We start from the raw sequence: 22,518 nt of genomic DNA, 5'->3' as shown, positions 1-22,518 counted from the left end.
GGCATATACCCCAACCACAAAGAAAGTATAGAGTATAGCCGCAGAAGAAATTAAGAGACCGTTTAAAAAATATTTTCCTTTTTTCTGATAAGAACGTGTTTTGGTAAAATGATCGTTTTTGTTTATTTATGTGAACTTCTGACAATATTTCTCCCAAATTTCATATAAAAATGTTGTTTTTATTTGCCTTTATTTGCAGAAAATGAACTGGAGAAAACAACAGAAAACATGATCTGCGTTTTTAAAACTAAGCAAAAAAAAAAAACAAGTTCATATTTAGTTTTAAACAGCACAAAGCTAATGTGTGTACATGTTTTATGAAATAACCCTGATTTTATAAATGAGTTTATTATCATGCTCTCAGTCTTTCATATTGCTGCTGACGGTCACCCTTGAGGTTTGCTTTTGTTGGAATTCAACAAACACTACAATATGACTGCAATACATGCAGGATTTAAATGATTTATGATGTTATAAATATAAAAAAACAGGGATTCATTACAGAAGACTGCAAGATTAAAACAAAAAATAATTATTGTTCATTATTGCCTTATATATAGTAATTGTGTGCGTTTGATTTTATTGATGTTTTACTCATTAATTAAGCAGTTATGTAAACTGGACATAAATAGAAGCCTATATAAAGAAAGAGGGCTAAGAACATTCCCCATTACTGAATGATCACTGACTTCTGTTTAATTTCGCAAAAAAACTCCCGTTTTAATGAATGAATCTGATTACACTGCACAATGAACTTTACATCATATCTGCTGTTGTTTATGAGGTCCTTGAGCGTGCCTAAACTAAAGTCTTTTGCAGTGTTTCGCTACTACCTGCAGTGTGAATTGGGGTGTTTGAGATGGAGAGAGACAGATTTATTTCTGCTTCGGAAGATGGAGCTTTCAGTCATCAGTGACGGTCAATAGGTTAAAACCTAGCCTATATATTGCAAGCAAATAATAGCCGTTTTTTACCAACACAAAATAAGGCAGCAAAAACTCCCGTTATAATAAATGAATCTGATTTTACTTCACAATTAATTTTACATAGGTGCAGTGCGCCTAAAATTCCTTTGCACAGTATTCCAGCTTCCAGCTGTAGCATGTAGCATGCTTCTCTGTTACAAACTAAAGCCACTCTGTGAGTGAAGAGTAACATTGCTTTCAGCCAATAGAAAACACAGCGATTTTTGGTGTTATTTTTTATTCTCATTGGGTGGGCAAGAAAGATGTTTAGGTGGGCTCAGACCACCCCTGCCCATGCCTAGAGCCGGCCCTGCCCACAACACTGTTGCAACTGCCTAAAACACAACAGCAACATCCTAGCAACCACCCACAACATGATAGCTACTTCCTAAAACACCATAGCAACATCCTAGCAACCACCCACAACACCATAGCAACATCCTAGCAACCACCCACAACATGATAGCAACTCCCTAAAACACCATAGCAACATCCTAGCAACCACCCAAAACACCATAGCAACATCCTAGCAACCGCCCACAACATGATAGCAACTCCCTAAAACACAATAGCAACATCCTAGCAACCACCCAAAACACCATAGCAACATCCTAGCAACCATCCAAAAAAATCTTAGAAAATAACAACCACCCAAAGAGTACTGTAGCAACTTCCTAAACACCATAGCAACATCCTAGCAACCACGCAAAACACCATAGCAACATCCTAGCAACCATCCAAAAAAATCTTAGAAAATAACAACCACCCAAAGAGTACTGTAGCAACTTCCTAAACACCATAGCAACATCCTAGCAACCACTCAGAACACCACAGCAAATGTATGCAAGTATTTGAGCGGTGAAAGCAGAGCAGGAGTTGGAGCCTGGTTCAAGTCCCCATGACACCTCACACAGATGGAATTAACTCTAATCCTCTCACATAATCTCACTCACGTGCAGCTCAGAGAGAGAGAGAGAGAGAGAGTGTGTGTGTTAAGTGCTTAAGAATGTCCTGAGCATCGTGTTTATGTCCCCGAGCTTCACGATATAACAGCAAACATGTGCACGACCATCATGGTTCTGAGCACCATCGCTCTTCTGCTGAGACAGACGTTCTTCAACCGCGTCCATCCGTGAGTATCTCCATCATTCACTGACAATAAAAGACATAATGTACTCGTAATGTAACATATTCATTATTATCATTATTATTATCAAGCATTCAATCATGTACAAGGCATGTTTCTTTAAGCTTATAGCACAATTCTTTCAGAATAACGAACTGTAAAATATATAACTTACCAAAAATAGATAAAGTAGTCACTTTATTAGATTTGAACTAGTAATAATACTACATACTACATCTAATATAGTCAATTTCACAATGCATTCTGAGATGTCCTTCTCAGCAAAAAAAATCCATGCTGTGCTGCCTCAAAGCCTGGCCAACATAAGAATCCTTTGAAGGCTTCAGGAGTTATTACGTATCTGTTAGACTTATGACACGCTTGTTTTTCTCATCTCATATCTCCAGACAGCCAGACGCAAGCGGTCCGAATGAGCAGCCATATGAGAATGATGCAACATCTTCCAAACAATAACAGGAAGAAACGCTCTTCAAGCGTCCGAGACTCCCCGAGGACGTTCTGGAAAATCGAACAGGCCTCGTGAAATATTTAAGGACGTTGTCATGTTTGATACAAGACGACAAACGTGCAGCACGACCCACACGAGAGAGAGAGAGAGAGAGAGAGAGAGAGAGAGAGAATTCAGAGAGAGCTGGAGACTCTACAAACACACTGAAGATGGTCTGCCAGGATATTCTTGAGAAAAGAAGACATTTATCTCCTCACAAGACTTGAAAAGGATAAATCCTTCATCCAGACAGACCTGTGATACTGACCCTGAGCAACTTAAACATGAATAGACTCTCTTTCTATGAACGCGTTTGTATATCTGGATTTGGGTAAATTTGATGAGAAATGTTTGAGTTCATATTGAGATCTTCACTTGTGATTGCAGACTTGACAAACCTGAGCTCAGTTTGACACGTTGTTGACATCTCTTCTCAAACCAACGGAGACATTTGTAAGATTTCTGAGACGCAGATGAGACTTAAACAAAAGCAAAATCAAAACCCCAAATCTCAACCAATTTAGCTCAAAAACTCAAATCAACTCGATCACATTCTTCCAAAACATCTGATCTGTGCTTCTTGCGTTACAACTCTTTATTCTGACTGCATATCAACAAATGTGCGCTTAAAAATTAATTTAAAGAGTAAAAATGAAACAACATGAGATGACAAAAACTCCACAGGAATGCTTCACATTAACAGTCTATTTTTGTTATACTTGCTCAATTTGGCCTTTTTTTTAACAAACAGTGTGTTTCTCCGGGTTCTGAGTTACATAAGCTCCGGACAGATGTTTTAAACTCAAATCACGTGTCTCGTGACATCCCAGGTGCGCTCCACAGGAGGTGAGGCTCGCTGAACTTCTGACCGACAGAAGGGGATGAAAACCACAGCTGCCTTTGAAACTCAAACCATCTGCTCCACATTCAATCCCAGGTGTCCACGCGAGTCCACAAAACACCACATTCCACACATGTAAACGCCTCACACGAGACGCAGCTGAACTTTCAACCGCTCGTGGGTTCATGACGTCAAACACACAAACACAGATTCAGGACCCACTGGGGAATGATGGACGCATGAATGAAAACACTTTCCACAAATCAAGAACAAATAGTGTCCGATTACTCTCCTCATTTAAACATGTTAAAATAAAGTCCCAGTTTACTTAAATTATAATTATATAAACAAGTTTTTTTATTAAAGGGAAATATCAGTTTTCAAGCTTTAAGCTGTATTTTGCACCGCTCAGTAGCAAATATTTATAAAGTACCAAAACCCACCTGAACATTTTTCAAGCTGATAAAGTAATCACTTTTTAATAGGCTACTCTTAATGGGTACTTTTATTTTCTTGTTTTTACAGGTACAACTTTAATTGTTTTGCTTATAGTCAATATGTCTCATGTACAGCTGCTTTGTAACAATGAAAATGGTAAAAAGCGCTATATAAATAAAGTTGAGTTGAGTTACTGAAGACCGCTCAGTTGTCTCATAGGTCTCTTTTTACTTTTCTTTAAGATTTATTTGTAATAGAGTGAATTATGTATCTAAAAATGACATCACAGTCTTTTGATGATGCAATTATAAACAGGATAACATTTTTGTTTATCACATTTATTTTGTGATCCTGTGTTTTAAACACATGCTCTATTCTCTGGAATTGCGACCATTTTAATAAAGTGATACCCACTGTTTGGTTCCCAAAAATAACCGAAAGGTAACCAAAAACTAACGTTAGGGGAACTACTAACTGCACTACAAGAGATAAATCACTGAAATAAACGAACACAAGGAAACTCGTTCAAAGGCGACCTGTTGTCTCCCTCTGCTGGAAGATGTTTAAAACGGACATTATATATTATGTCAACTGATCGGATCCACAAAAGAACCTACAATTAATAAACTACATAATCAAAAATGTTTATACCCAGAGTCATCAAAAAAGAAATAACAAATAATAAACGAGAACCGTATTCGAACTGAATTACACAGTGTTTAAACTACATTACCCACAATGCATCAGTCCTGCTGCTGCTGCGCGTCATACGCGGAACATGAACAGTTATAAAGTTCAGCGGGTGTTTTGATCATAGACGTCAGTTTTACTAACATTATTAGCGTAAATATACAAAAGTCGAAATAATGAACAAGAGCATCGTCCCCTCTCAGATCGTCTGGAGAGTTTGTAATTTATTCATGTCTCTGTTTTTCGCTTTGGCGTCTTACGTGCAGGTAATTTTCTGCAGAAAACACTGAACCAGTAACTTAAACGTGAATCGTGAAATAACAATCGCTCATAAATAACAAAGTACTTGCGTGTTTGTTGTATAAAACGCTGTCTGAAAGCACGTGATCTCGTTGTCGTTTCAGATAAATGATCCAGACGCTGTTTTGTGGATGGTAACGTAATCATTAACTTTCACCATAATTGTGATTTTTTTTCTGTAAATCAAATAATATAGTCTTTTTATTTATGCAGATTGCGTATGCTATCCCAGCTGGATTGTGTTTTTCGATTTGCTGTCAGCAACAAATAACAGGTAAATTTGAGAGAGTTGCGTAATACTGCCGTCTAGTGGAAAGAAAGTGCTATAAACTAATGAAGCAGTGGTCCAGAAACCTTAAAAAGGAAAGAAACATCTGGGCCCGTATTCACAAAACATTTTATCTACTAAGAGCTCTCCAAAACAGCAGTAAAAGTTTTTAGTTAAGCGTTTCCACTTAAAACCTCTTCACAATGCTGCTGAGAGTAACTTTTACTAAGGAACAGAAACAAATGTTAAGCTAAGAAAAAGGGCGGGGTTGACCACGTTGCTATGGATGATGTCAGCAAGTTTACTGACTATGACCACAGTGATTGGCTGATAGAGGATGGGTCTCTGTCAGTCATTTAATCATAGAAATATTATAGTATAGGGGTCTCATGCTGACATATTTAAATTAAGATCTTAAAGCAAAAATGTAGTCATATTCAAATAAAATGTTTTAATATTTATTGCCGTATTCAAATTTTAATATAGATTATAATAAGATTATAAAATATACACTAAATTACTAATTCAACAAGTGAAGAGTTCATTTACAAGAACAAATAACTCAATATTTTTTAAAATTCAAGTTTTTATTGTGCATTCCAATTAATATTAATCAAATTGTTTTTTCATTGTTTTTTATTAAGTAACTTAAAAAAATACTACTTAATACTTAATACTACTTAATAACTTAAAAAAATACAGCTAACAAATACAACAAAGCACAATAAACAAAATGATTTTTGAATTATTTTAAAGAAGGAGTTATCTTGTGCAAATAAACTATATGCTCATATAAAGTAAATGTTCAGCTAATTGTAAGCATGTTGCCCGTCTCATAAACAGTTATCAGATATTAGTAGTCTTTATGGTTGAGCTCATTGTCATGAAATCTTTCTAAAAGGTTTAGGTTTCAAGGTAGATTGCCGGTGTTACAGCCATTTTAGGATTGTTGTGAGCTGGTCTTAGTGACTTAGGAGTCCCCTTCACTACTCCTAACGTCTCACAGGTTTAGGAGCTAGTTTTAGCACTAAAACGCTTTGTGAAATACTCTTAGCACAAAAAACGAGGAGTCCTAAAATTAGGACAGACACGCCCATTATTTTTAAGAGTTTCTCCTAAATCAGCAAGTTAGGAGCTACTTTTAGCCTTCAGATGTTTTGTGAATACGGAAACCAATGGAAAACGCTCGCGCTCCTGCTTATAAAATTAATCATAAACTTTTGTTTGCCTGCAGTTAACGTGTGCACGTTTTTCCACACCAAAATTATAACTGAATACTGTTAAGTCTAAATACTAATTTTCAATAAAAGTCTTCGTTTCTCTATGTGTTTTGGGACTGTGTTTATTGTTTCTGTGCTATAAGCTTGCGGTTGTTTAATTTTAACAGTATGAAACCCTCTTTGTTTTGTCTTTGTAGTTGTGTTGTTTGCAGTGTTGTTTTGAATTGCATAATATAAAATCACATGACAACATGAAAAAAGAAGCTGTGTGGACTGCATTGAACGTACTTTAATGGATTTACTGTTATCTCATTTTCCAGAGACATTATTGTGGAGGAGAATTGCTGATCTTCATGTGCTCGTAGCCTCAACATTTGTGTTCTTACTGGGCTGGAATCTTTATAAAGAGAAAATTACAAACATCTTCCAGCAAGAGGAAGGAAGGTAACATCAAATATTCAGTTATTAGTAACAAAATTAGATTGCGCTTTGTTTGATGTGCTGTTTGTGTTTACCTGAATTGTTCATTTTTGTGTGAACAAAAGTAGTTTCTCTTGTTAAATGTCTTTTAGGGAATTCTTTGGACTTCTGCTAACAGTTTTCTGGTTGCTGATGTGTAGACACTCAGGAAGGTAAAAGCTGATTGCTTTTTTATATGTTTAACATTCACTCAAGCACATGCAGTAATGAATCCGTATCATCTGATTGATGTGTGTTACACGTGTGTGTCCTGTAGGGGCGCTGTTGGCTCTTTCAGGCTGTTCACTGCTGTGGGATTCACTGTATTTCCATTCATCGCATGGATTTATTACTACATCAACACAGAGCTGAGATCACACTGGCCTGAACACTGTACAACTGCTATTTAAACACGAACAAATCACATTATTGTATATATACAGTATAAACACATACACATGAACACTGTATTAGCACACGCATTTCTCGCTGTCATGAACTAATGGATTCAGATTCAGTTGACACTCTGCTGCCAGGTCAGCTGTTATGCAAACAAGTACAACAAAAGTAAATCAGTGTTAATGTTCATGTCTCATTTATACACAATGAAACCTCATTTCATTTCTGTTAATGTCATGCAATGAAAACAATGTGTTTTTTTGTGCTCTTTATTCAGTTTAGTAAACTATAAATAGATGATTGAATATATTGGTAATAAATTCTGTGAGAATTTCAAAAATGTCACACCCATAATGCTGGAACTGCCCTAGAATTAAACCACTGGTTTAAAAACATGAAACTTGTTTTTATAAAAAAGAAATTGGCACAATGACGCCCCATACTGCATACTCCATTTTTGCAACACTGGAGCCATTATAACATTAAAAAACGAGGGTAGCGTCGCTTTCTCCTACTTTCCAAAGCGCTCACCGCTTGCCGTTGCTACATCAGCCGCACTCACCATGAGTAGGAGGCGTTGTGAAAATCACATTGTATTTGATGCAAAACTCAACAATTAAATGGAAATAACTGTAAAGTTTTATGAACTAGAAACAAACACATGCATTCGTTCTCCTTCAGTATAGTTTTAATACTTCTCGTCATGAATGAATGAGTTTTATTTCCGTAATAAAATATCTTATGGTAGTGCTGCACAATTACGGCAAAATCATTATAGGTTATCCTATATTATTGGCTATTGTAAATTACATTGAAGTATGTTTTAAAACTTTCTGTGAGACAATTGCATGTCGTATACTTTATATAAACATTCTCCTCCTGAAATACTTGATGTATGGTCTCAAAGGGCCAACACATTTTGCACATTAAAACTCATCAAAATATGTAACTACAGGAATTATTTGTCACCAAGAAACTCTAAAGTAACTCTAAAGTTGAATTTCTTTAGTTATATTTGTGGAAGACAGACAGTCGTGTAAGTTTCATCGTGCTGTAATCAGTGTTGGGTAAGTTACTCTGAAAAAGTAATTAATTACTAATTACTACTGACATATTCACTAGTGTAATTAGATTACTGTACAAATTACTCTTTCCAAAGCTTATTTAGTTACTTATTACTAATTACTTTCTATATCCTACATCAACCTTGATTACTTAATGATTACTACACTTTGGGTCGTGGCCTAATGGTTAGAGAGTCGGACTCGTGACCAGAAGGTTCGATTCCCAGGGCCGGCGGGTAACGACTGAGGTGCCCTTGAGCAAGGCACCTTACCCCTACTTGCTCCCCGGGCGCTGCAGTGATAGCTGCCCACTGCTCCGGGGGTACGTGTGTTCACTACTCTCTGGATGGGTTAAATGCAGAGGTCACATTTCGGGTATGGGTCACCATATCTGACTAATAGGTCACTTTCACTTCATTTAATTGATTTGAAAGGATGGACATGAAACGGCTTATTCAATTCATTCAAGTAAATAATATTAAACTACATAAAGTACTCTTATTTACTGACCAAAGTATTACAAATGTGAGAATTATACATTAAAGCACAGATTTTAAAGTTAAACTTTGAATTTTGATGCCAATTCCACTATTGCACACACATATATTACACAAAGTATTTAGTTTAATTACATCAGAAGTAACTGTAATTAAATTACAGAAAAAATAAGAGTAATCCCTTACTTTACCTTTTCAAGGGAAAAGTAATTAAATTACAGTAACTGATTACTTAGTAATGTAAGGCACCACCCACTGGTCCAATGACGGTATCCAGAGGTGTGGCGAAGGCTTCACACGTGTTCTTGTCTTCCTTTGTTTAGTGAAACAGTATTTGAATGAAAGCATATCTCATTACCTCTATCTGACTCCAATTTAATAATATCTTGACTTCTCATTTAGTTTACATTCAACTTTTATCATTAATAATTGTGAAATTTGGATGGATGTCTGATTCTTCTGTTTTATTCTAAATTACACTCCTTCATCCGATTCTCAATATCGCTTAGAGTCTCGCGCCGGTCGTTATATGCGGATCTCACGGTCACAAACTCGCCAGTCTTGGTCACTGCCAGAGGTTTCTATGACTAGTAATGCTCAGATGGCCGTCTCCAACCAGCACTTCCTGAAACATTATTTGATCTAGTCTCCTTAGACTATGACAACTTAATTAAAGTAATGATTTTTCCAACCAGAGGTCATGACCACTCCATAGAGATAAATAGACCAATCTTACTTCCTCTGACGGTAGCTTTATATAATCATGCCATAGTTTCCTATGTACACTTAGTTAGAATAATATTACAATAACCAGAGGTTTTGGTGACTTGCCCTATTTAGATTGGTCAGACAACCTATGTGCTGTTCTAAACGGAAACGATAGCCCCTACGGTCTAAGTACACTTAAACTAATGCCAAGCAGTTAGACAAGTTAACAAGAACAAACATTAAGTAATGATGTATTCCGGTGTTGTTCATTGTTAGTTGATGTTTACTAATGCATTTACTCATGTTAACTAATAGCACCTTATTGTAAAGTGTTACCAAGCAGCTTTACAGGAGAAAATAAGAAAAACTGAAAAACACAAAAAAGGTAAAACACAGCACAGTGCATGGTGTTTATAGAACAAGCAAGATTATTCTAGTAAATAATATCTAATAAATGCAGTCTCCCGGTTTTTTATTTAGCATTAAGTGAATGCTTGGCTGAAAAGATGTGTCTTTAATCTAGATTTAAATTGGGAGAGTGTGTCTCACCCTAAAAAAGCAACAGGTAGTGAATGTGAATGATAAGAATACCCTGAATGGTGCTGTATTCAAATAAGTCATACGAGTTCAATTTATTTTGTGATGAGTGAACATGCAGCCTACCAGCTGTGACAAAATTTGATAACGCTTTACAATAAGATTCCATTTTCTAACATTAGTTAATACATTAGTTAACAAACTAATAATGGAAAATACTTGTATCATTTATTCATCTTAGTTAATGATTATTTTAATTATTTAATAAATATTTCAATTTGTTTTTAACATTGTCAATGGATAAACAAACAATGGATTTGTATGAACTAACATTAACTAATATTAATTAGTAAATGCTGTAGAAAGATATTGTACATTGTTAGTTCATTTCAGCTAATGCATTATGCAATGTTAATGAACCATGTTTTAACTGGGCTTTTACTGGGCTCAACGCTAACTTCTTTTCTACTGGCCCAGTCAGGCAAGTGACTCAAATTTTTTTAACTCAACTCAACTTTATTTATATAGCGCTTTTACAATTTTCATTGTTACAAAGCAGCTGTACATGAGACACATTGACTACAAGCAAAACAATCAAAGTTGTACCTGCAAAAACAAGAAAAGGTTGAAAACACAGAAGACAGACACACCCACACACAAAACACTCCACACACACAACATGCACACGCACCAACACACACAGACACAGAGACACACACACACACACACGTACATACACAGACAAGTACGCACACACACACACACGCTCAGTGAGAGCACACATTTAGGAAAAAGGAGAGAGAAGCACTGGTCAAATATAACAGATATTAAATTTCCATATGCAATATTAATTAAGTAGAACTTTAAGATTCTAAAGCAGCCCCCCCGGTCAGGCAGATAGTGCAAAAACAGTATGCAAACGGTGGCGAGGAACCCAAAACTCTAATCGAGAAAAAAAACCTCAGGAGAACCCAGGCCCAACCAGGGGATTCCAGTTCCCCTCTGGCAAAAGCTGCTGCCTCTGCACAAGCTCCAGAGAACTTGCACAACAAGGCTAAATAAAATAAATAAACTTAATAATAAAATAAATTATAGTTTAAGATTATCATTAATAATCTAATAGCATTTGAAGTTTTGTGGTGAAGACATGTCAAGAGACCGCGTCCTTCTTTATCCAGCTCTATCATCTCAGCTCTTGTCAGGTCCCCACTTCCCATTCTCCGCTCTACCATCAGGTCAGGCCATGAACTGCATCCTGCTCGCTGTGGTAACCTTGGAACAATGAGACAAGACTGGCTGAGAGTAGAGTACTGTTCTGTACTCTTTGATGCAACAAGTACATCAGTTGTGTTTTTGGTTCCGGTTGATCTAACTAATGCAGCCTAAACCCTCTGAAGATTTATATTATGGAAGAGTAGTGTATGCAAGATTAAAAAGATGCGTCTTTAGTCTAGATTTAAACTGACAGAGTGTGTCTGCCTCCCGGACAGTGCAGGGAAGACTATTCCAAAGTTTAGGCGCTAGATAGGAAAAGGATCTACCACCTGCACTTGATTTTGAAATTCTAGGTATTACCAACTGACAGGACGCCTGAGAGCGTAATGCACGTGAAGGACTGTAATACAAAAGGAGTTCATTCAAGTACTGAGGAGCTAAACCATGTAAGGCTTTATAGGTAATAAGCAAGATTTTAAAGTTAACGCGATGCTTTATAGGTAACCAGTGCAAGGTTGACAGAACCGGGCTAATATGTTCATACTTTTTTGTACGTGTAAGAACTCGAGCTGCCGCGTTTTGGACCAATTGGAGTTTTTGTAATAAGCCTGCAGGGCAACCACCTAACAGTGCATTACAGTAATCTAGTCTTGATGTCATGAATGCATGAATTAACTTCTCTGCATCTGAGATTGACAGCATATGACGTAGTTTAGATATATTCTTAAAATGGAAAAACGCAATTTTACAGGTGTTGGCGACGTGGCTCTCAAATGACAGATTACTATCGAATAGAACGCCAAGATTCTTTGCTGACGACGAGGGTTTTATGGAACATCCGTCAATAGTTAAACAGTATTCTTGGTTGTTACTTATAGCAGTTTTCGGTCCAATAAGTAACACTTCCGTTTTGTCCGAGTTCAGTAATAAAAAGTTGTTACTCATCCAGTTTTTTATATCGACTATGCATTCCATTATTCGATGGAACTGCTGTGTTTCATGAGGCTTCGAGGAAATATAAAGTTGAGTATCATCAGCATAACAGTGAAAGCTAACTCCGTGTCGCTTTATTATATCTCCTAGAGGTAGCATGTATAATGCGAAGAGCAGAGGCCCTAAGACTGAGCCCTGTGGTACACCGTACTGGACTTGCGATTTGCGTGACACCTCATTGTTTATTGCTACAAATTGAAAACGGTCGGATAAATAAGATTTAAACCATTTCAAAGCTATTCCCTTAATGCCGACATAATTTTCGAGTCTATGTAGGAGTGTGCTGTGGTCAATGGTATCGAATGCAGCACTAAGGTCTAGCAGCACCAATAACGAGATACAACCTCGGTCAGACGCCAATAGCAGATCATTTGTAACTCTGATCAAAGCAGTCTCTGTACTGTGACATGCTCTAAATCCAGACTGGAATTCTTCATTGATGTCATTCCTTTGGAGGAAGGAGCATAATTGAGTTGAAACTACTTTTTCCAGAACTTTAGATATGAAAGGTAGATTCGATATAGGCCTGTAGTTCCTTAGTTCTCTAGGGTCGAGTTGGGGTTTTTTGACAAGGGGCCTTATAACAGCCACCTTATATGCTTTAGGCACATGTCCTAATGTCAGAGATGAGTTAATAATACCAAGAAGAGGATCTATAATTTCTGGGAGCATCTCTTTCAGTAGATTTGTAGGTATAGGGTCTAGTATGCATGTTGTTGATTTAGATGATCTAATAATTTTAGACAGCTCATCTTGATCTACGGTATAAAATAATTGCATTTTCTCCTTAAGGGCGCTGTAGTTAGTTTGTTCAGCGGGTTTCACTTCTGATTGCATTGTTATAATTTTTTCTCTAATATCTTGGATTTTATATGTGAAGTAGTTCATAAATTCATCACTGCTATGCTGATATACAGGATCAGAAGTCACTGACGATTTATTTTTTGTTAATTTAGCCACCGTGTTAAATAAAAACCTAGGGTTGTGCTGGTTTTCTTCTATTAGTGATGAAAAGTAGGCGGATCTAGAAGTTATTAGGGCTTTCCTGTATTTTCGAATACTATCCTTCCATGCTGTACGAAATACCTCTAATTTAGTTTTCTTAAAGTTGCGCTCCATTTTTCGGGCCGCTTTCTTTAGAGCCTGAGTGTGTTCATTATACCACGGTGTGGGGCTGCCATTTTTAATCTTCTTTAAACGTAGTGGAGCAACTTTGTCTAGCGTTACCGAGAAGGTGGAATTAAAATTTTCAGTGGTAATGTCAAGATCTTCAACGTTATTTCTCATGATTTGAGACAATTCGGGCAGATTATCGAGAAACGCATCTTTGGTAGTTGAAGTTATTGTTCTACCATATTTGTAACAATGAGTTTTATTTGCAGCCGTAGGCCAGTGAAGCAAACATAATACCAGATAATGATCCGAAATGTCTTCACTCTGCTGAAGGATTTTAACGTCGTCCACATTTATACCGTAAGACAGTATTAAATCTAAAGTATGATTACGAAGGTGAGTGGGTCCTGACACATGTTGACTAATGCCCATGGAGTTAAGAGTGTCTTTGAAAGCCATTCCTAAGGCATCTGTAACGTTTTACTGGAGGATATTACAATACAAGGATATTTACTAATATGGGCATTATGGCATAATTTTGTGTGGCTACACTAACAAATTTCTGTAGTTTTCATAGCATTATTATTGTAAAATGAACAAATCCTTACTGTAGCACATTTATACAGAAGGTTGCTGTAGACATGCAAAGCATTTTGGGCAAATTTTGGTGGCGGATAAATTCTACAGTAAATGTATTTATCATGTAAATCATAATGTAGTAACTTTCAGCGGGAGTTTTTTTCCTCCGATGGATTAACCGACCTGACATATTGACGTACACATATTTTGTCCACCTCAGAAAGGTATAGTTGCTCATTAGTTTTTCCGTTTTAGGGTCGACCGTTAGAGCGCGAGAGAGGTTGAGAAGGATATCCATATTAACGATAACCGGTGAGTGTTTGCATATTACAAACAACCGCATGGAATTTTGATATATTTTCTTATCTGGCAACATCTTATTGACAACGCCATTAGTTCGGTAAAGGACTAGCACTGCAAAATGAATCTGGAATTTTGTCTGTGTGTATGTTTAAGGATTAGCCATTTGAGGCCTCGTATTAGTTTTTGGTATACATGGTATGAGAGAGAGCGCGCGAGAGAGAGAGAGCGCGCGAGAGAGAGAGAGCGCGAGAGAGAGAGCGCGAGAGAGAGATTTAACAACGCCTTTATTACAAAAAAACATCTACTATTACACAATACAACTCTTCATTTACCATTCACAACAACCAAAAAAAGAGAGAGAGGAAAAAACCAATATAATACATAAATAATAATAATCATAAAGTATGGGTAAAAAACAATTCACCCTCAGAAACATAACACAGAACCTCTTTGCAACACCAAATACATTCAAAAGTAGCAAGATCATTAACAGATTTATAATAATAAAAATCGACCAAAACTCTGGATTTCACCATATTAGAAAACAAAACTACCAAGTTTTGACTTACATTTTGCTCTATTTTCTTTTTTCTGACATAAATGGCCAACTTTGCTTGGCCCAACACAAAATTCAAAAGTTGACAGAGAAATCTTTTTTTCCTCACGTATTTGAACCCCAAAATAAAAGTCTCTAGAGAGAACATCTCATTACAACTCCCAAAAAGATCACTCACAATCACGAATAACGGTTCCAATCTACAACACTTCATAAAAGCATGAAAAATTGTTTCTTTGACAGAGCAAAAGGGACATAGAGAAGCAACCTCAGGGTTTAAAACTGAAATGAACGCATTTACTGCGACAGCACCATGGAGAATTCTCCATTGCAAATCACCTGCTCTCTTGGTCAACGGTGGTTTATACAGGGATCTCCACTCAGGCTTTCTACTCTGATCAAGATTAAAAACATCACGCCAGGGGGAGTCAGTTTTTCCGTTCAACCCTTTTTTGCTAAAAGCTAAAACACAGGCCTTATACAAAGATTTACCAGTACTTGAAAAAAAAGAAAAGACACACAGAGATTTACTATTTTCGAAAAAAGGGGAAGAAACCTCCTCTAAATTCACAGACAAATAAAAACAAGGAAAAGAATCTTTAGAATTAGGAACACAGGAACCTGTACAAAAATCATTTAACAAGGCTATTTCAGTTGTATTAAGAACAGCTTTCCAACTCGTCAGCAGCTGAGCAGCCACGCGAATTGACCTTACTCCCAAGTGTTGAGCCAATGCCGCTTCGTTCTTAAAGTTCAGTCCCACAATGTCCAATAATTGACTCAGAATAATAATATTGTGTTCCAACAGCAATCTGCTCAGTCCAGGAAAAGAAGCACTGTCCATTAGATCCAAACGAGAGCCATAAATTAAAGGTTCTTCTAGTAACCAGAAAATAGAAGGAGAATCTTCTGATCTTTGGACATCAAAAAGACTCCAAACTTTAAAAGTGTTCCTATAAAAAACTGGCAAAGTGGAGGTATTCATTTTTTGAGGATCCATCAAAAAAAGGGCTTTGTCCAATCCAAGACTCGCAAAACTACGAAGAATCTGACATGCAACGGCACGCCAACTGCAGTTTGAAGGTCCACCCAAAAGTCTTTGCACAAACTGCAGTCGAAAGGCAGCAATTCTACTCTGGAGATGCACCAGTCCTTGACCTCCTTCCTCCTTGGGCAAAAATAACACATTTTGAGGGACCCAATGTAGTTTATCCCAAAAAAAATCCACCAGGATAGCCTGGATTTTCGCAACCAACTGCAAAGGAGGGTCTACACATGCAAATTTATGCCATAAAGAAGACGCCACCAGATTATTAACAACCAAAATGCGCCCTCTATATGACCATTTTGAAAACAAATACTTCCATTTTTTTAAGCGCCCTTCAATTTTTTCAATTAAACCTTCCCAGTTTTTCTTTACTGTTGCTTCATCACCTAAAAACACTCCCAGATACTTAAAACCTTCTTTTCCCCACTGTAAACCAGCAGGAAGTTTTGGTTTCCCATTTGACCACCTTCCTAAGAGCAGTGCTTCACTTTTGTTCCAATTAATATTGGCAGAAGATAGCACCTTAAAATTCCTGAGCAATTCTGTTAAAATCTGTACATCATTTTGCCTACTGACCATAACTACTATATCATCAGCGTATGCTGATAAAACAAAACTACTACTGCAATTTGGCAAAATAATACCATGAAGTTTCAGCCTTATTTGTTGTAGTAAAGGCTCTATGGCCAAAGAATAAAGCATACCAGAAAGTGGACATCCCTGTCTTATACCTCTACGAGCCCCAAAAGGAGCACATAAACCACCGTTCACCTTGAGAATACTCTCGACGTCACTATAGAGGACCTTCACCTGATTAATAAACTTTTTACAGAAACCAAAAGCCTCTAACACTCTCCATAAATACACATGTTCAACACGATCAAAGGCCTTTTCTTGATCTAAAGATATCAAGCCACAGTCTAAATTTAACATCTTAGAGACATCTAAAAGATCTCTAATCAGAGAGACATTATCAAAGATCAACCTACCAGGGACACAGTATGTCTGATCAGGATGGATGACCTGGTCCATGACCTCTGCCAAACGATTTGCTAAAACTTTAGAGAACAGCTTATAGTCCCCACAGAGGAGCGATACCGGCCGCCAGCATTTGATATTTGTCAGATCACCCCTTTTAGGTAGCAGAGTAAGGACAGCTCTGCGGCAACTTAACGGCATCAGCCCTCCGGCTAAACTGTCATTAAGTACCTCCAGCAAATCCTCTCCAATCACTGACCAAAAAGACTTGTAAAAGTCAACTGGCAGACCATCGATCCCCGGCGCTTTCCCAAGATTCATTCCTTGGAGGGCTCTATGCAGTTCTCCCAAAGTTAAAGGACGTGAAATTTTTCCATTAACTTCCTCTGACACCTGAGGGAGATTATCAAAAAAATCACTATCATTATCATACTCTGCACCCAGTTCATTTCTATATAAATTCTCATAAAAAGAGACTGCTCTTTTACGAATGTCTGCAGAGTCTGTCAACAAAGTTCCGGATTCAGAAAGTAATCCATGAATGACCCTATTTTGCCCGTTCTTCTTTTCCAAACTGAAGAAAAACTTTGATGGTACATCCATTTCATTCACGCTCTGAAAACGGGACCTGACCAGAGCACCCTGTGCTTTATTCCCCAATAGATCGGCTAATTGAGTCTTCTTATTTTTTAAAAGAGACTCCACACCATTTTGGTCCCCAGGCAAGAGAGCCAATTCTTGCAATTTTAAAATGTCAGTCTCTAAGGCATTTAAAATTATGGTTACCTCTCTAGTAACGTTCCGAGAGTATTGTTGACAAAATACTTTTGTCTGAACTTTCCCAAAATCCCACCATTGCTGCAGTGTTCTAAAAGACTTCTTAGTAGTTCTAAATTCGTCCCAAAAAAATTCAAAGCTTTTTTTAAAACAACTGTCCCCCAGCAAAGTGGTATTTAAAAGCCAGTAAGCACTCTTAGGCTTAATAAAATTAACCAACACGGAACACTGCACCATACTATGGTCTGAAAGACTTGATGGGGTAATAACACAATTCTTTACTACACTATAATGATACTTAAAAACATATATTCTATCCAGTCTTGCCAATGAGATCAAACTACCACGAACATGAGACCAAGAGTATTGTTTATGTTCGCCATTCCGTTGCCGCCAAATATCACTTAGTTCATGCGTTTTTATTAACTGAATGAGGCGTTTACGGGAGGGTAAATGAGGTTCAATGTGATTTCTATCCAAGTTGGATTCCGTGCAATTAAAATCACCACCCAAGAATAAATATTCTTCATCACCAACATTTTGCAGAACAGAACACAAAGTATTTAAAAACAACATTCTTTCAACAGCTGAAGTTGGTGAATAAACACAGATAAAAACAAATACAGAGTTTTCAAAAGAGGCTCGTACTTTTAACAGCCTACCTTTAATAACCTCTTCAACCTGAAGGGAGTGCGGACTGAAGCCCTTTGTAAAAAGAATAGCAACTCCAGCACTAAGTGAAGTATTATGACTTAAGACAGTGGTACCATTCCATTCCACTGCCCAATCAGCAGCATTGCTAGTATCACTGTGTGTCTCTTGTAACATAATAATATCAATTTTCTTCTGATAAATGACTTGAAACAATTCTGCTCTTTTTCGCATGTCTCTGGCACCGTTCAAGTTTAAAGTTGCAACATTGAACTCACACATGCTTATGAAGAGGAGAAAAGAAAAGAAAAACCGAAAAAACAAAAACATTCTGTTAGAATACATGTGCTTAGGCTTTTTCACTGTCCTCATTGTTAAGCTCAGAATTAAATTTACTTACAATCTTTTTCAGACGATAAACTTCCTTATTTGTAAACGAGCCCTCCATCATAAAACGCCTAGCTTTTTCAACAAACTGCTTTACATCTGGAAAATATTCCTTAATACGCACACCTCTCTTATTTTTGGTAGCTCTAAGGTACAGTTTGATGTCATCAACCTCATAACGACACCCAGAAAAAACACTTTGAGAAAGACTAACACTAGAATCAGATGATTCGCTGCCGCTCTCTGCTTCATCGTTATCACTTAACTCATCCCTGTCCGGTTTTTTTGCAGGTCTACCAACTTGGGCTTCATCCACATTTTTCCTCTTAAATGGGACTTTAAACTCAGTCTGCTCCATTTCCATTTCAATAGCATCACACTCATTTCTCACAGTGATTTGTAAGTCATTATTGAAGTCAACATTTAAATGCCGGTTTTCCTCAGTAACGGACTCATCCGCCGGTAGATTAGACACGCCTACATCAGAACCCGTGTTTTCAAGCAATGCATCTTCAGCTCTATTGACCACGAGCCCGGGCAAGCTATCATCAGTTTTGCCTTTCGCCACTTGTGACGCTGGTACATCAGGAGCAGAATGTGATGGTCCTGCTTTATCAGGCTCAATATGAACCACAACATCACTTCTGTCAGTAATTTCATCGCGACCATCTGACAAGTTATTAGAGATAACAACATTGTCGCCGTCATTTAACAGATTGCTTTGATTTTTTGCTGGACAAGCACGGATTAAATGACCATGCTGTCCACAGTTAAAACACTTCAATCTGTCAGTTGTTGCATAAATGATGTAATCATAATCATCAACGCGAAAGTGCAAAGACACATCAAAATCATCATCATCTTTCAAAACCATGTAGACGAAACGCCTAAACGAAACAACATGTTTCAACAAAGGCGATCCACCACCGATGGGAATTTTCTTAATGGCTGAGACTGGTTTGCCATAACGCGACAAAGCATTGACTAAAGTTTCGTCACTAAGAAACGGCGGTACGTTAGATAGTACAACTTTCTTTGATGGTGTAGAAAGCGGAAGCACGGGAGTGAAAAGGTTATCAATGACTAAACCCTTTTCGACCACTTCATTGGCCTTTTCAATAGTGCAAAGAAAGATGACAGTGGCGTTATTCATTCTCGAGGCAGACATTATACTTGCATGGCCCACAACCTCGCCCACAGCCAGGCAGCATTTTTCTACACTAGCCGCGGACGCTACTTTCACCCCATGACGCCGGGTTAATGAGCTCAAACTATGCACGCGTGGGGCCGTCATGCTTGCCGCAAAACGGCCCACAAAACAAAAGCAACTATATCCAAACAAACAGATAAGAGAATAAAGCCAGAAAAAAAGAATAAAGAAAAGATTAACTCACAAGAAATCACCCGCGCTCACACCACTCTGCCCACACTCACCCTCGACAAACACACCGGAAGTGAGAGAGAGAGAGAGAGAGAGCGAGAGAGACTGGTCCTCTTATGTGTGCTTTACCCACTTCCCACCACTGAATAATACTTTCAAAAAGACTCTGTTCAGTTTGCCATGTCTCCCAAAAAAACTTAAAAGCATCACAAAAAAGTGTATCTTCTAAAAGTTTAGTGTTGAAATGCCAATAACAGCTTTTATATGTGCTTTTAAACAGGGTAACACCAACTGTAATAAGTTTGTGATCAGAAAGAGCATTGGGAATAATTTCCATACTAAAAACTCTATTTCTCATATTGCTAGATATATAAAACCGGTCCAAACGTGCAGCTGAAATCCTTTCATTACAGACTTTCACCCATGTATATTGCTTTGTAGAGGGATTGTGTTCTCGCCATACATCTAAGAGACTCAGTTTTTTTAAAACACCAGCTAAACATGCGGCTGATTGAGCATGAGGTTCTTCCCCATTCCTATCTAGTGTAAAGTCAAGAGTGCAGTTCCAGTCCCCCCGGCTACAACAATGAAAACATCTTCCTTTTCTTCTTTAACTATACTCTCCAGTTTAGTAAAAAATACTCTTCTTTCTGCTCCAACATTAGGGGCATAAATATTTACAAACAAGAATTTAAAGTTATTAATTTCAGCCTTTACAACTAAAAACCTTCCTGGCACTAATTCAATTTTGGATAAAACATTCACTTTTAGAGAAGGAGAGAAAAGAACAGCTACACCAGCACTTAAATTAGTCCCATGACTCAAACATCTCCTTTCCACCATAAACCCCAGTTGACTTCATTACTACAAGTACTGTGAGTTTCTTGCAGAAAAGTGACACTCAAATCTTTTAAATCTATCATTTCTGATAAAATGACATTTGACTTTAAAATGACTAAAATGACTTTTTCCCATCCCTCATTCCATTGATGTTAAGAGATCCCAACCTCAAAAAGTCCATAAGAAAGAGAGAAAAAAAGCAGAAAAGAAAGTTGACCCAGACAAGAAGAGTAAACAGCCATTATTATTTCTTAGATTTCCCCTTCCCTCTACTTATCTTTCTACCTGTTCTGAGTACAGTTAGGTGTTTATTTAAACGAAATCTTTTTTGTTGAGAAAGTTCATCATTACTGCTTAATTTCTTAGCCCGAATCACAGAAGAAATAAACTTCTCAACATCAGGAAAATGTTCACTCACATCAACACCTGTTTTTCCTTTAGTTTTATCAAGGAAAGTGTTTATCTGATCAATAGTATACATATCTGTCTCAACCCTGTTAGACACATCAGACCATTTCTCCTCATCTCTTATTCCATCATCAGTATACTGTGACAAACTCTGTCTCATCGGCCATATTTTCCTCAGAAACACCTGACTGTACGAGATCACTGCCCTCACATATATCTTCAACATCACTCTGATCATTATCATTAACCTTAGCAACACTCACAACAGCTTTCTCAGGTAAGATAGTGCATTCAGGTTTTTCCACACTGCCAGTATTGACATGAATGCCACTCACCTCTTGCTGCCCCTTCACTTCCTGTGTAACTCTTTGATCCTGTTCTTCAGCTCCCTGAGATTCTGCCTTATTGCTATGATCGATATTGTCGCCGTCGCCACGAGATGTATTTCTCGCCGTCGCCACGAGATGCGTTGCTCGTTTTTATGCGGACACGTGAAGCGCTTGTGTCCCAAATCACCGCATTCAAAACATCTCATATTCTCAGTGCTCGCATACACCATGAAAGAATCCTTACCGTGAGTAACACGGAAAGACACCTCCAAGGTTCGCTCTTGAGAGTTAAGAAACATGTAAACATGTCGCCTAAAAGAAATAACATGCTTCAAGGCAGCATTCTTACATCCGAGGGGCACAGTTTTAACAGGGCTAGCGATCTTACCAAATCTCATCAACTCTTTAACGATGACATCATTAGATATAAAAGGTGGAATATTAGAAACGGTGACTTTAGTTGCTGGCGCGGATAGCGGGGTTACTGGGACAAAAGTCTCCTTCACCCATATTCCGCTCACAGTCAACTCGTTGACCAATGATTCCGTTTTTAAAAACACGACTACTGCTTTGTTCATCCGCGAGGCCGAGATAATATTTTCAAAGCCGAGTTTTTCGCCAATTATCACGAGCAGTTCCTCCACTGTCACCCCGGGCTCAGGAACACACCTGCAGCCATTTCTGAGTGACAGAGTTGATGAACCTTGCGCATGAAAAGACGCCATTCCGACGGCGCGGCTAAAAGCCGCGCGCACACACACACACGAAAACCTTCCCTTCTTACGCTAATATATAAAAATAAGTAAAAGAAATACAGTGAAAAAGGTCACGGTCACTCTCAACACGCGCTCAGCACCTCCACACACTCCCAGCATGCACCAGAGAGAGAGAGAGAGAGAATAATAGTTGCTTATTTTCCTTTCCATAAAAGAGAGAGAGA

General features: G+C 37.7%; 1 protein-coding gene and 1 long non-coding RNA gene across 2 annotated transcripts; both read left to right on the top strand.

The window, feature by feature from the left end:
• The first annotated feature begins 496 nt into the window (after positions 1–496).
• LOC130561194 (uncharacterized) lies at positions 497–4,076 on the top strand. Its single transcript, XR_008963797.1, has 2 exons — positions 497–2,097; positions 2,499–4,076. It is a non-coding gene; the product is annotated as an uncharacterized LOC130561194 (long non-coding RNA).
• Positions 4,077–4,654: 578 nt separating this feature from the next.
• On the top strand, positions 4,655–9,655 carry LOC130561170 (transmembrane protein 220-like). The gene is made up of 6 exons (XM_057345339.1): positions 4,655–4,834; positions 4,973–5,002; positions 5,082–5,142; positions 6,677–6,800; positions 6,929–6,988; positions 7,093–9,655. Exons 1-6 carry the CDS (start codon positions 4,745–4,747, stop codon positions 7,223–7,225), a joined length of 498 nt encoding a protein of 165 aa, XP_057201322.1. The 5' UTR covers positions 4,655–4,744; the 3' UTR covers positions 7,226–9,655.
• Positions 9,656–22,518: the final 12,863 nt, after the last annotated feature.

This window comes from Triplophysa rosa, linkage group LG11 (assembly GCF_024868665.1).
Source record: "Triplophysa rosa linkage group LG11, Trosa_1v2, whole genome shotgun sequence".
In the NCBI taxonomy this organism is placed as follows: Eukaryota; Metazoa; Chordata; class Actinopteri; order Cypriniformes; family Nemacheilidae; genus Triplophysa; species Triplophysa rosa.
This window is presented reverse-complemented; position numbering and strand designations above follow the sequence as displayed.

Bases quoted from the DNA above. Each gene is read 5' to 3' on its own strand.
- LOC130561170 (XM_057345339.1), top strand. From the start codon at position 4,745: ATGAACAAGAGCATCGTCCCCTCTCAGATCGTCTGGAGAGTTTGTAAT. The intron at 5,003-5,081 runs GTAACGTAATCA...TTATTTATGCAG, and splicing joins CAGACGCTGTTTTGTGGATG to ATTGCGTATGCTATCCCAGC. The intron at 5,143-6,676 runs GTAAATTTGAGA...CTCATTTTCCAG, and splicing joins CTGTCAGCAACAAATAACAG to AGACATTATTGTGGAGGAGA.